Here is a 14,204-nt window from a genome sequence, read left to right on the forward strand (position 1 = left end):
TATTTTATTTTATTTTATTTATTTTTGCTGCGTGCGTGCCCGCAAACTTTTCTCTCTTTTTTTTTTTTTTTCTTCTTTTTTTTAAATTGTCCTCCCCTTCGAGGTGACGAGAGGCTTCTCTCCCCTAGCTCTCCACATGGCGTGCGTAACGGGGACCGGCGGATGGATGCGCCCCCCCTCTCCTCCTCCCCCTCCTCCTTCTCCTCCTCCTCCTCCTCCTCTTTCTCCCCAGCAGGAAGCCACGGTTGGTGCTGCTGCCAGCGCGTAGTGGACGCGGCGGCGGAGCCGGAGCTGGTGCGACCCGAGGCGGGCACAAACTTGCGTGACAGTCGGTGTTGCGGTCGCGGAGGCTGCGGCGGCGGCGGCGGCGGCAGGATGTGGTCGCTGTCCGTGGTGCTGAACCCGCTGCTCTTCCTGCTGCTCTTCGGTTATTGCCCCTCGGTGGTGAGTTTGGATTTTCTCTGAGAAAGCTCGGACTTAACTTCAAGAACAACGCTGTAAAATCTGTAATCTGTAATCTCACATCGGTGCAGGAAAGTTCAGGTCATTAGGAGGAGGAGGGGAGGGGAAGTGTGTGGGGAGGGGGGGGTAATTAATTAATTAGAGGGAGCTTAGGGCGGGTGGGGTGAGAGAGGGATGGTGTATTAACAAAAACAAAAACCACAGAATCAGTCGTTTCTGTTTCCCGGAATTATTGCTTGTTTGGCTCATTCTTTGTTGCTGTCACTGAAGACAACGTATGTTCCAGTTCAAACAATAAAAGTGGCACTAAATATTGGGATGAAATAAAATATATACATACATATATAATATATATTGAATGTAAAGTAGTGATGCAGGCAGAGGCAGCCTCAGCACTCATGTTTATTGCCTACAACCACATTGCTCTGATATTGATCCTGGAGTATTGCCAAGCTTATAAGTCACTTTTAAGGGAGAGTTCAGTCATTGTCAAAAAAAAATAATAAATTAATAAATAAATATTACTATTGGGGATTATCGCTGATATGTTGCTGCACGCCATCCAGACAGCAGAAGCAACGCTAGACATATTGAATTTGTTTCATTTGATCTCTTTTACATTTTAATGGAATTGAATCTGTCATCATTTTTGATGTTTTTTTTTTTTCTCATGCTACCGCTGTTTCGAAAATGTAACGTATAATGAGAAATGTTTTATCCTCCCAGTTTAAGCCTCTGAAACGGCAATACATTTGGGAGAAAATTGCAATTTAGGAGGAGCATCTTGCCTATCACCAAACCATTTAGACCAGAGCTGTGGACGATTAGGTTCATCCCAGCCATGCAGAGTGAAATCCCTGAGCAAGTGTTTTGGTTTGCCCTCCCAGCATCGACTGGAAAAGTGGTGTATAGAACTAATGCTGTCAGTTTGTTCAGGGAGGGAAAAAGGCTGCGTTGGTGCTCGAAACTGTATTCAGTTCTGTCAGAAAGTCTAAATGAAAACGCAAAACAAAAGAGGAGCCAGCTGTCTGAATAATTTAATGAAAGAAAAACTCTTTCTATTGAGTTCCCCTGCAAAAAAAAAAGAAAAAAAGAAGAAGAAGAAGCCTAGTTGGAGAGTGCATCTGGTTTGGCTGAGCTACAGATTTTAATGAGGAAATGTGGAAGTGAGAAGAGGGGAAAGGATGTGCGTCACTCAAGAGACAGAAGAGAAAGACAGTTTTAACAGATTAGTGAAACTGGCTTCCTTTTAGGAGCCTTTCAAAGCGAAGTAAGGGAAAGAGGGGCTGAGGATGTTTTTTTTTTCCTCCCCTCTTATATCCCATTCAGCTATGATGCTGAGAGAGGCTGATTTTAGCTACAGTCATGGTGCACCAAGCCTTCCAGTCTCCCTAATAATTTCACGGACTACCACAATATGTCAGACATGACCTCCAGATACTTTGGTTCAGCATCACTTTTTTTTTTTTTTATGCTGCTTTTCTCTCTGAGCGTAGGACTTCAGAGGGAGAATTTTTTAAATGTGGAGGTGAGATTATTATATCTGGCTTTAGGGTCTTTTTTTTATCAGATAGTCGTATAAATACCAGCTATGTATGACGGCATCAGTAGAACAAGCTTTAATTTCTACATTACAAACTCTACAAGCAACCAATTGGAAGGTTGACAAAGATCGGAACTGCAGTGCTCTGATAATGCCAGAAAAGATTTCCTCACAATCTGATAACTGTAATTTAGAAAGTAAGCTGGGGGAAAGATTGAAAGCTCAGGAGACTGATTGTATAGAAGATTTCTAATTCATTTAATTATTTAAGTGACAGGAAATGTTGTAGAATGCAACAGTTTAAAGAAAACAGATTCTGTATTGCAAAATAGCTCTTAATGGCAAAGGCGAACATTTCATTTTTAAAATGCACTTCTTTTTATGGCATTATTGCAATATGAACTCATAACTTGACATTTTTGTTTTTGTTTTTTTGTTTTTTTTTTACCTTCATGAAACAGCCTCTCAGCTGGTGACGATGATGAGTCAAAGCTTGCTTTCTCTCCTTAGTGTGATGTCTTCGACTGCTCAGATGGGGCATGATCTTTCATGACTGATTCCAAATGCTCTTTAAACTGCTCATGCTGACAGGCGAGGATGAATGGGAGGAGGGAAGAATGCCTGCACTTATTAACAGGGCACATTTATAATTTTTTGTGCCCACTGGCTTCAAAGGAAAATATGTCTCACCTGTTATTTTCTCAGCAGAGAGGACGTAAAACAAAATCCAGACATTCATTGGTTGTCTGCCAAAGAGGCGAGTAGAGTAGAAGAATTTACCATCCACAGTCAAAGGTTGGCAGCATTTGGCTGAACACTTGGGTTAATTTCCCAGGCTACACAAAACAGAAATATTGTTTTAATACTTACTGTCTTTTTGTGTCTGATACGTATCAACTTTTCCAGCACTTGGGATGTTTTAATCAATATTTAGTGCAATGCTAGTTTTTACGCACTCTGGACAGTGCTTGATGGTGTCGCATTAAAATATGCTGCACTGGCTTATGATGCATCACTTTATGTTCTTTAGCCTTTATACTCTAAAGCTGTGGAGCATATTGAATGTAATAAAGGATGGGAAAAGCTCCCACAAATCAGCTTTATCTGCGTCTTCCGGCAGGACTTTCCGTTTAGGCGTTGGAAGGTCTAGTGAGGAGAAACAGAGGAATTTCAACACTGGGGTTATTCATCGAGGCCGGGAAACACTGTTTATTGTTGAAGAAGAAATTCACAGGAGACCATATACTGTGAGCGCAAGAATATCTTACAGCAAAAGCAGTTTGTTCTTTCAAAGCCCATACTTTTTGTAAGTCGGTGAAATTGGTTGGTGTCAGAGCTTTAGGAGCATAAGGCAGAAAAATGGATGGCCCATGAGGGAGTTGGGGGGGGGATAAGAAAACCATCATTGCTGCGTGCCGCAGTTTCATTGATAGCGATATCATCAGCGTTAACTTTATTTGATGTGCCTGTAGATGTGTGTGTGTGTGTGTGCCGTGTTTTTGGGACTGTGCCTGTGATTCTGTATGCAGACCATCAGGCCAAAGGAAGGGTGGCAGGTGTACAGCTCAGCTCAGGATGCAGATGGGCGTTGTATCTGCACAGTGGTGGCACCTGAACAGAATCTGTGCTCCAGAGATGCCAAAGGCAGACAGCTCCGCCAGCTCCTGGAGAAGGTGTGTGCACACAGAGCCGCACGCGAACACGTTTCTGTTTATGCAACACACACACGCACACATGCACACACCACCTTGCACATTTACAGTAAGAACTTGGAACACCTGTATTCATAAAGACATTTCACATTGATTTCTAGTATTATTTGTGCATCTTTGTTGCCTTAATCCTCAGAGAGATTGCACCAGCCAGGTCCATAACTCTATTTTCCACCTCTGCATATATTACATGGGTGACATCAGCTGAATGGCTGCTTGTGAGGATGAGAATGCTTTTCATCTCACTTTAACACGACTGGAGTGCCCCCGTCTGAACCATTCAAAGCTAATGCTAAAGTTTGGAGCATAGCACTGTCTGGCTTTACAAATTTGGTTGGGAATGCCATTTCTAACAGGGTGTGTTAGAATAACATTCTGCCATAATTTTTTTTTTTCCACATCTACTACCGCAGAGTTAAAAACAAACAAATACAAAAACAAACACGCATTTTGGATAAAAATCATACAGTGAAAATTTGCTCTGAACATAACAGCCAACATCGTGAACTGAAGTAAAAACATCAAATTTAATTCCAAATGTTATTTGGGTTTTTTTTTTTTTTTTTTGTTTGTTTGTGAGTGTTGCTGTTTTTGTTTTTTGTTTTTTCAGCATGGCATAAGGGATTTAATGCTTTATCTACAAACAAACGACACAGAGCTGGAATCACTTTCCTAAAGTAACACACTGTAGCCTACATTTAATGTTGTATGCCAAAGGGAATTCTCCGTCATTCACTGGGGCCTTTGACACTAATGTACTAAGCTGCCGCAGGGGCTTCAGTGGGGCCATTTTAGAATCCCTCTACCAGAGCCAGACAAGTATGCAGAACACAACGTGCGGGTGTTATGCCACTTTGCTAGTGATGTGCTCCAGTATTGTTGCAATTCTAGTCAAAGAGACAGAAGAGAAAGGGCCGTATTTCTTCTTGTTCAGATGTCCCAGAAACCTAGTGAGCTTTTGTTAAAGCAGAAAGACGCCCAGTGAGGTTTCTGTGTCAACTAAACGCTCCACATCTGGCAGATTCAATAGTTTATCCATGACATTTGGAGGGGGGGGGTGCCATTCTCTGTGATCTATAGCTGATAAAGTGATACATAGGTCTAAATACTGAGAGGAGGCAACAGCCTCATGCCCGTCTAAAATGAATGTGAAGCTCCATCCAGCTCACACGCTGACTGATAAAAGACAATCGCAGTGGAGGTCAGAATGTTGATTTATTCCTGAGGACGTTGGAGCATGGCAGGATACTGAACGGCTGAACATGGAGGACATTTTAATCCCATGGTGGAAGGAAAAATCAATGCAGTGCTGTTTCGTTCTTTTCAAAAGGTGCAGAACATGTCGCAGTCAATTGAGGTGCTGAACCTGCGGACACAGAGGGACTTTCAGTATATCATGAGGATGGAGAGCCAGATCAAAGGCCTGCGGTCAAAGTTTCGACAGATTGAATCGGACAGGAAGATGCTCGTCAACAAAAACTTTCAGGTATATATATATATATATTTTTTTTTTTTTTTCTTTTTTTTGCTTTATGTTTAAGCCTGTGAGAAACATCACAGGACAGCCAGAGGAAGGATATCTTCTAAAGAGAAACATCTAAAGTGATAAACTTTCAGACTTGATCAGAAGGATGCAGGTCTGTGGCTGACTGGCCAAGGACAAGGTTGTTTTAAGAGCCAGGCAGGCTGTGTCCAGCATAGAAAGCAGTGAGTGACAGCAAACTTCTTGAATGTTTCCATGATGTTTATTCATTATCTACTTGTTTAAAGGCCGGGGAGACTTTGAGTAGCATGTGTATAAACAGATGTGTGATTACAGTAACAGTTATTCTCCGTCACGTGTGTGCACAGTATGAAAGAGTCTAATTCTGAGATTTACTCATTAAAGTTGTTGGTGATGGGAAATCAGAAATTTGGCGCAAAAGTATTAATAATGTATTTTCACAGTTGCAAGAGGACTTTAACATAATTTGGCATTGTATAATTGACATTGCCCTTGCATTACACTAAATAGGGCAATTACTACAATAATTATCATTAATATCTACCCATTAGAAAAATTATGTTTACTCTTAGTGGAATTTCTTCCTCCCGCTTTCTCTTTTGTTACAGAAATCTGAGCTTTCACCTGATAAACCTTTCAAATATTACCATTTTGTTTTGCCTTGTTTAATTTAATTCAAACAAGAAAATAAAAATCTGCTGTTTTCCCCCAAGCAGTGGTATGTTGTTATAATAATCATTTAATGAGAAGCTGAAAAAGAGTCCGTCTTTATGCAAGTATTGACTCACTACTATAAGAAGATGCAGGTATTTCAATATCTATATATTAGTGAAAAAAGGTCTCAGAGGTGCAAAGATAGCTTTCAGTTTCCCTGAATATTATTTTCCGCCTCAATTAAAGATGTTGGCAATGTCCCTGAAAACATCCTGGAATGGCTCCACTGAAAACAAATGGAATCATTTTGTCACAGTTAAGTCAAGACATGCCTTTCCGTGGTGGTGTGTTTTTGGTATTTTCTAGGAGCTAAAGGGAAAGATGGAGTCCCTGCAGCCGCTCATCCCTGTCCTGGAGCAGTACAAGACAGACGCCAAGCTCATATCCCAGTTCAAAGAGGAGATCAGAAACCTGTCCGGTGTGTTGATGGGCATCCAGGAGGAGATGGGAGCCTACGACTATGAGGAGCTGCAACAGAGGGTCTTAAACCTGGAAAATAGGCTCCGAAACTGTATGAGCAAACTCAGTGAGTCCATTGCAGAGAATCTCAGCTGGGGCACGGTGACCAGAGATCAGTCTAGGGCAAAAAGATCACCAGGCATATTTCTTGCAGATTGATACTTTAGATACATAACTGCTACTGGAGGCAGAAATTATGTTAGTGGTCTGACTGTTACACAGTCACGTGACAATTTTCCAAGTCAAAATTTACTAGCGGTATCATGGAGTAAAAGTGCAGCCCTTACACAAACCTTTTTTTTTTTATCTGTTCTTCAATTGCCATTTGCAACCAGCCACTGAAAAGCTTTGGTTTGCTGCATACACTCAGGTCGAACTCAGCTAATAAGATCAATTCTGCCTCCCGAGTATCTTTGACTCTGATAAAGGTTTGCATAGCTCAAGCCCCAATTTGCCAACTCCCAGGTTGTCAACATTGATGAGGCCTGTCAAAGTGTCAGCCTAAATTGCTAACATATGAATGCTAATGGGATTATAGATGGATATCTGTTTGAGCTGGCGATTATCACTCAAACCTTCATTATGTTTGAGCTTTTATTGAGTGAAACTGCAGTTAAGGACTTTGCAAAGTGCAGGTGATGACCCACCATCGTTTGGCACAGTTCAAGCTTCTGGCAAGATGTATAAAGTGTAACTTTGACTACTCCTAAGACCAAACCGTGTGGGATAAATGTTCAGCTTTGACACATGAGAAAGAATTGTATAAGTTATTGTATAGTGGCAATTTCTTGTTATCCTCTCTGTCTCTGTAACAGTGAAAAGAAATGTGGAATTCACAGATGCTGCTCGCAGAACATCCAGAACCAAAACCTTTTTGATTGAAAAATGAGCCACTACCGTATTCAAGTACTCCAAGAGCTTTCAGATCTATTCCAGTTTATTCAAACTGTAACACTGGCTTTGTTTTATTGTGGAGCGAGAGACAGAGGAAAAAATGGGAGCATGAGATGTTTGTGCTGTATGTGACCAGAGTTTTATATTGTGTTCACAGCATGTGGGAAGCTGATGAAGATCACTGGGCCATTGACGGTGAAAACATCAGGCACCAGGTTTGGAGCCTGGATGACTGACCCACAGGCCTCTCCCAAAAACAACCGGGTGAGTCCAGCTGATGTACTATTCTCTATGTCGAAATGCTTTGAAGCAACACCGAGCAATTTAATCATTTACATCCTGCTGTCATGTCACCACGCTCCTTAAAAGCTTCTCGTACATTTCAATGCTGAGTTCAAATGTAAAATCTGATACAATTTGTGTATTTTAATCTGGTCTATTTCTTTGTGCATAAAACTTATTATTATAACTTAAATATGGAAAAATAACCACATTTACTGCAAGAGTCAGAATCTGTTTTGTACTTGACGAGGAACCTTCAGCATAGTGTTCTTCAGAATAGGTAAAAAGCCAGTATGTGCATCACAAGATGTTCTGCACTTGGTCAATTAAAAGCTGGAGCTGTCTTAGAAAGAAAGGATTTTTGTTTATAGTGTGTTCAGGGTTAAACTGCGTAGATACTTTCATTCCGCTCATAAAAGCATTTACAAAGCTGTTTTTTTAAACATACCTCTGTACTGCAGGGGCCAAGTGGCAGGTTTCCTTCCAGGAAATTCAAACAAGTTGCAATTCAAGTTGAAAAAGGAAGAAGAAAAATAGTCAGAAAAACAACATCCTTGACATTGTGCATGACTACATAACATTTTTATTTGCTTTGTTTTGAGCCAAATAGTTTGAATGTTTTGAAAAAGTCATTATTCGTAAAACAATATAATTTCTTTTATGTGCCATAATTCTTTTTAGCCTCCAACTTCTGCGCCGTCTTTATGTGTTTTTGTTTTCTGTTTTCGTGTGTTCCTGTGATGTAATCTGTCACCATTTGCACTTTTATGTTAAAAAAAATAATTAAATAAATAAAATTCTGCCCATATTTGCTGGCAGAACAAGACATTGAGATAGTGTATCTCAGTGAGATCTAAATAAAATAAAATGGCCTATATATGACAGCGCTGTGTATCAGTGGACTCTGGGTTTACCTATTCAGCTACGAGCAGGTTGAATGGAGGCTAAATGAGCTTGTGGTGTCATCAGAAACTTGAAAGAAATGATTGATGAGACTGTAACCATAAATAATCGATAGTTACAGTGAGAACGTTCTGGGTTTGAAGCCTGGACTGGGGGCCTCTCTGTGGCCCGGCAAAGTTCCCTCCAGAAATTCACGTTAGGTTAATTGGCGATTCGACATTGCCTGGGGGCGTGAATATGAGCACGACTGGTTGTTTGTCTCTCGATGTCAGCCTTCGGCTATAAATAAATTTAATTTCTTTTTTTCTTATCATCTGGGGATAAATGAACTAATTCTTGCAGCTTGTCTTTGAAACCACAGAAAATATTAATCTTCATTTTATTTAAATATTTTCCGTAATGAAAGACAGGGGGAAAAGTTTTCATTCCCAATTATCGTCACAGTGTCTGTTCATGTTATTCTGACAGAACATGAACACAAAAACATCAAGAATGTCACTGGTCTTGACAGGATTAGAAACATTTTGCAGCCATAATCCTTGTTTTGTCATTTGTGGTGAACTCTTCTTATGTCCACATGGTAAAGCCCGGGAAAGCACAGCAATGCATCTTACCTATAAGAATATCTGCTGCTATTTTAACACTCTTTTGATCTGATCCTTTGCTCCAGTCCATCCATCTAAAAGGGAGTCAACCCGCAGAAACCGCAGACTCCCTCGGTTCCCGTATGAACTATTATGAAAGAGAATAAAAGTCCATCAGTCACCATCTGGCCTCTAAAATTGTTTGGACACTGGCTGTTCCCTGGGATGAAGCGGCTGTCATCTGCAATTTTTCTTTTTCAGGAAACACGCTGTTTTCTTATGTTTTTTTCATTTTATCATATAGAGGATCAAAACTTTGTAGAGATATCAGAGATGATTTTTTTTTATTTACAGCTGCTTTTGAACAACCAGTTCCTTGTAAGTGAAAATCACAGGATTGTCATGTGTGTTGTGTTCATCACCAGGTCTGGTACATGGACAGCTACACCAACAATAAGATAGTGAAAGAGTATAAATCCATCGGGGACTTTGTGGCCGGAGTCGAGTCGAGAACGTACAACCTTCCTTTCAAATGGGCGGGAACCAACCACGTGGTTTACAATGGCTCCCTGTACTACAACAAAATGCAGAGCAACATTATAGTGAGGTACAGCTTCGAGACGGGCCGCGTGGTCACGCAGAGGGCTCTAGAGTTGGCAGGCTTCCACAACGTGTACCCCTACACCTGGGGGGGCTTTTCGGATATCGACCTGATGGCGGATGAGCTGGGGCTGTGGGCCGTGTACGCGACCAACCAGAACGCTGGGAACATCGTCATCAGCCAGCTGAACCCCGACACGCTCCAAATCTTCAACACGTGGAACACAGAATACTCAAAGAGGAACGCCGGCGAGTCTTTTATGATCTGTGGGACACTCTACATCACCAATTCCCACCTTACTGGTGCAAAGGTGTACTACGCTTACTCCACCAGAACGTCCACTTACGAGTACACAGACATTCCTTTCCATAACCAGTATTTCCACATGTCTATGCTGGACTACAACGCCAGGGACCGCACCCTCTACGGCTGGAACAACGGCCACCAGGTCCTGTTCAACGTGACACTTTTCCACATCATTAAAACTGAGGACACTTCTTAAGCGGAGGAAAGTATGAAAAATAAATAAAATTGGGTGGCTTCACCTGAATGTTCTGATGAATTGTATTTATTTTTTTTTAGTTTATTCCATTTTCCTGATTAGTTTGGTGCACTTTATGTAAATTTATTAATTGACATGTCACTGTTCTGCCTGGCGGTTCTTAGAGCTACTCTCCATGTGGGAATGTGCCTCTTTCCAAAAAAAGAAATGACAGCACAAATTAAAACAAGTCCATGGCATTATGGAACACTCTGTCGATGCACATTTTGGACCAAATAATGGCACTTATACTTAGCAACTTTCAGACACACAGAACAATGAACTGAGAGTAATTTCTGCAGCTCTCTTTTCACTCTGAAATGAAAGCTTTTTCCAAAACGAAGTCTTCATATTTATAATGATTTTCTCTGTATTGCATTTATTCATGCCCCTCTAATTTATTCATATTTTGTCTGTGTTCACTAATTGTTCTTTTTGTTTCCATTCTTTCTCTGCCATTTATTCATCATCATCTTCAAATTTATTCCTGCCTTTCACTAACTCCACTTAGCTTTCAGTTTGTCTTTGGACTTTTACATTTAAAGGTTTGACCTTGTACAAGACAACGAGAAATGTGGTGAGCCAAAATGAACCTGTACAGTTAATGCACTTGGCTTTTTTTTTTGTGTGTGTGTCGATGAAGATTCTTAATCATCCAGGTCATAGGATATCTTTAAGTACTAAGTCAAAGTACTTTGGAGAACAGTGAATTCGGTTGCCTTTTACTTGGTACTTTCAGATAATTGCTTTTTTGTAACTTCAGCAACAGTTTGTATGCCTTATTAAGTGCAGTACGTTCTGTAAGCCCAAGGATAACAGCTCTCGTGCATGAATGTTGGCTATCCTAATAGCATTTGTACTGTAACTCTACATTTGTGGATTTTGTATTTGCACAGCATCCCATTCTCCTACTCTCTAGCTATAGTAAAGACCCATTTATACAGACAGCAGTAGATAACTTTAACAAGCATTTGTTGGTGTAAATAAGAAGTTATACATGAGCTAAATAAAACTATTGTTTTCATTAAATAAGCCTTGTGTGTGTGTTTGTGTTCGCAGGTTCACAGATTGGCTAATGTCCGACCTCTGCTGCTTAAAAGAAACACTGAAATGAGTCAGAAGTGAGGTAATGGCACACTATAATTGAACATCAGGTCACTTTATACCCAGATGCGAACCACAATATTCTGCCAGAAAATCCTGACTTCAATGTTCTGTAGAAAAACCAAGGTGACCCCCCCCCCCCACCATCTTTTCCTGCACTTTACCCATTTTACATCACTGTTAGTATTGTCAGTGCTATAATCGCATCGAAAGATATGAGCTTTTTTCCTCTTCTTACTCGTACTGAGGGCTTCTTTGTGACCTTGGTGACAATGGCTCATAAAAGCTTCAAGGTTTGGTCTGTACGTTAGTCTTACTGCATCTTCAGTACTCACTGTAACTGTATTGCTTTTAGTATAACTTTAAATGGATGTGATGTTCCTGGTACATTAAGGCTGATAAGTACTTGCTCTGTTTTAATGTTGACAGTGGCCTCCAATAGCAGTTAGCAAACAAGAAATAAATGCCATAAATGTCTTTATTTAATCATGCCTATTGCTTTTAAAACAGACTGAACATGGTCTTTGTCCAGGGCCAAACAGGAAAAAAAAACCTATTGTATCTATCTGGGACTCCAAATGCATAACACTCCATAAAATAAACATTTATGCATCATTAAATAACACACTGAGAGACAACAGCTTGAATAGCAGCATGTCTATCACAAAAGATAATCTGTTTCTGAAGATAAACATGTTCTGGTGAATGTATTATACTCATTAAAATACTGACACAAGCATCAGAAAAGCAGAGAGCCTCTGTGGTGCTCATTGTGAACAAAACTTTCATGGGTTTTTGACCTAATACTGATGATCTGGTGTGGTTCCACAAAATGCCTTTTTAAAATCCCTTTAAAATGGTGGAGTCATTTATCATTGGGCTTCACTAAATGCAAAGGCATTTTCTGTGCTATGATATGATTAGTGATGACATTCAGGATCAGAATGGTATGAAATGAGCCATTAACATTTTCTTTAAATAGGTGGCATTAACTTTCAAAGGTATGGGGCATTCCTTATCAAACTTTTATAATACTGACTCTATGCTATTTTACATGTAATTTAAACTTAATAAAAATTCTGATATTTTTCGGAATTATATCGTTCTGAAAGCCGTTGCAGAGATCAATTAAGTGTTAGTGGGATAATACAAGGATTAACAAAAGAAAAAAAAAAAAGGAAGAGGAGCATTGAATGGGTGCAAACTTATATACCACATGATAAACCCCTCTTATTAATGATGCTCGGACCATTAAGTTCTGGCTTGCAGACTTGAAATTACAAATAACACCTTTAATTTGCAGCCTGTTACTGACTGACTAATGTTCTCACTCAGATGGATGAAAACTGTACGAGGGTGAATTAACACAGCAGGAAGACAAGAATATTTGCAATTCAAAGTTTTACACCCTGCTACCATCCACTTGTTCTAAAATAAGTAAGACAATTAGCGCACAAAGAAGATATTGCATAAGATAAAAATCTGATGAGGATTCACTGGTTAAAAAAATGTGATTTTCATTGTCCTTTAGGAGATGGAGTAAAATCCAAGAATAGAAGTTAATTATGAAGCAAACACACTTGGCAAGCAATTGGATTTGACCAAAGTATTTTTGTAAGGTTAATGAGGAAGTTAGATCTTTTTACACTATCCGAAAAAGCAACTTTCTCAGCAATTTAATGTCACAGTGAATCTGAAAGTAAATCTTTGCCCTCAAGATGATTACATTGTCTCTAAGCTTTGTGGCAAGTGGTGTTGCTCATAATAAGATATTGACTAATGAAGGAAAAAAAGTGGGATGACATTGGAAGTAAACCAAACTTGGTGATGAATTGCTAAAAGAAAAACAGAATCTTAAGAGTCACACTTATGTTGTGTGTGTTGCATTGATTCATGTGAATGTTGATTTATTCTTTCGTGGAGTACACACACACAATACACACATGCACATACGCATGCACTTGGAGGACATAGAAATATTTAACCGGCGGGCTTCACGTTCAAACTCTCCTCAAGGTCAGATCAATGCAGGTCAGCCAGACAGGAAGCATCTCAAAGGTCAGGGAAGCAGTCTCACCATGCCTTTAGCAGAGACGGTATGGATCTCCTGAGATATCGATCCCCAGAGAGCACTGAGGCTAAGCACTTCCTCATGTAGCAGCTCACATGCTTCTTTCGGCATCTTGCAACATAAAATTCTTGCATTTGTGTAGGTTTGAAGTCTTGTACAGCCTGACTCCTGCACCAGATGTCAGAGTTCTGGTAAGTATTCAGACAAAATGAATCCAATAGTGCACATCTGACATGTTAGAGTCCCACATCTCTTCAGGCAAAAGCAGTATGACCAGAACTGACTCTGCTGTTGGCCAAAATTTCAGTTTTTCTATCATCACACTACTTAAGTGGAGCGCACTTGTTTTCACTGCTTTATTTAAGTTAATGCTTTTGTGCAACTCACTCTTTTTTACTTGTTTTTCACAGATAGAGAGAAAAGACCCACAAACACATTTACCACATAGTGCAACACAAAACACCATTTACTTGGTTTCTAAAGCTTTTCCTATTAAATTGATGATCCAACACTTATGGAGCACACTTTTTTCCCTCAGAAAATACGCAGTAGTTAGGGTGTAATATTTTATTTATTTTTTATTTTTTTTAAACGTGTGATTTGTGCCAAGACTTGGCACCGTGAGGTTGTAACAGTCTAATGTCATTCTGCTGCAGCCAGTATGGATCCAAATGCTCTGAAATGTTGAATCAAAGTGGATATTCTGGCTCTATTTGGTTAACTTTTTTTTTTTTTAAACAACTTCATTCGCTGAAATCCCTTGGTTCAGTCTCTGCTACTGTGTTGATAAAGAGCACTTCTTCCATCAAAGAAGCGCTTGTATCTGTTAT

At 39.9% G+C, this 14,204-nt stretch overlaps 1 protein-coding gene across 1 annotated transcript; it reads left to right on the forward strand.

Moving 5' to 3' along the window:
- The first annotated feature begins 244 nt into the window (after positions 1-244).
- On the forward strand, positions 245-10,160 carry olfm3b (olfactomedin 3b). The gene is made up of 6 exons (XM_029524967.1): positions 245-444; positions 3,535-3,678; positions 5,048-5,203; positions 6,242-6,461; positions 7,446-7,552; positions 9,483-10,160. Exons 1-6 carry the CDS (start codon positions 376-378, stop codon positions 10,158-10,160), a joined length of 1,374 nt encoding a protein of 457 aa, XP_029380827.1. The 5' UTR covers positions 245-375.
- The last annotated feature ends 4,044 nt before the right edge of the window (positions 10,161-14,204 follow it).

This window comes from Echeneis naucrates, chromosome 17 (assembly GCF_900963305.1).
Source record: "Echeneis naucrates chromosome 17, fEcheNa1.1, whole genome shotgun sequence".
Lineage (NCBI taxonomy): Eukaryota > Metazoa > Chordata > Actinopteri > Carangiformes > Echeneidae > Echeneis > Echeneis naucrates.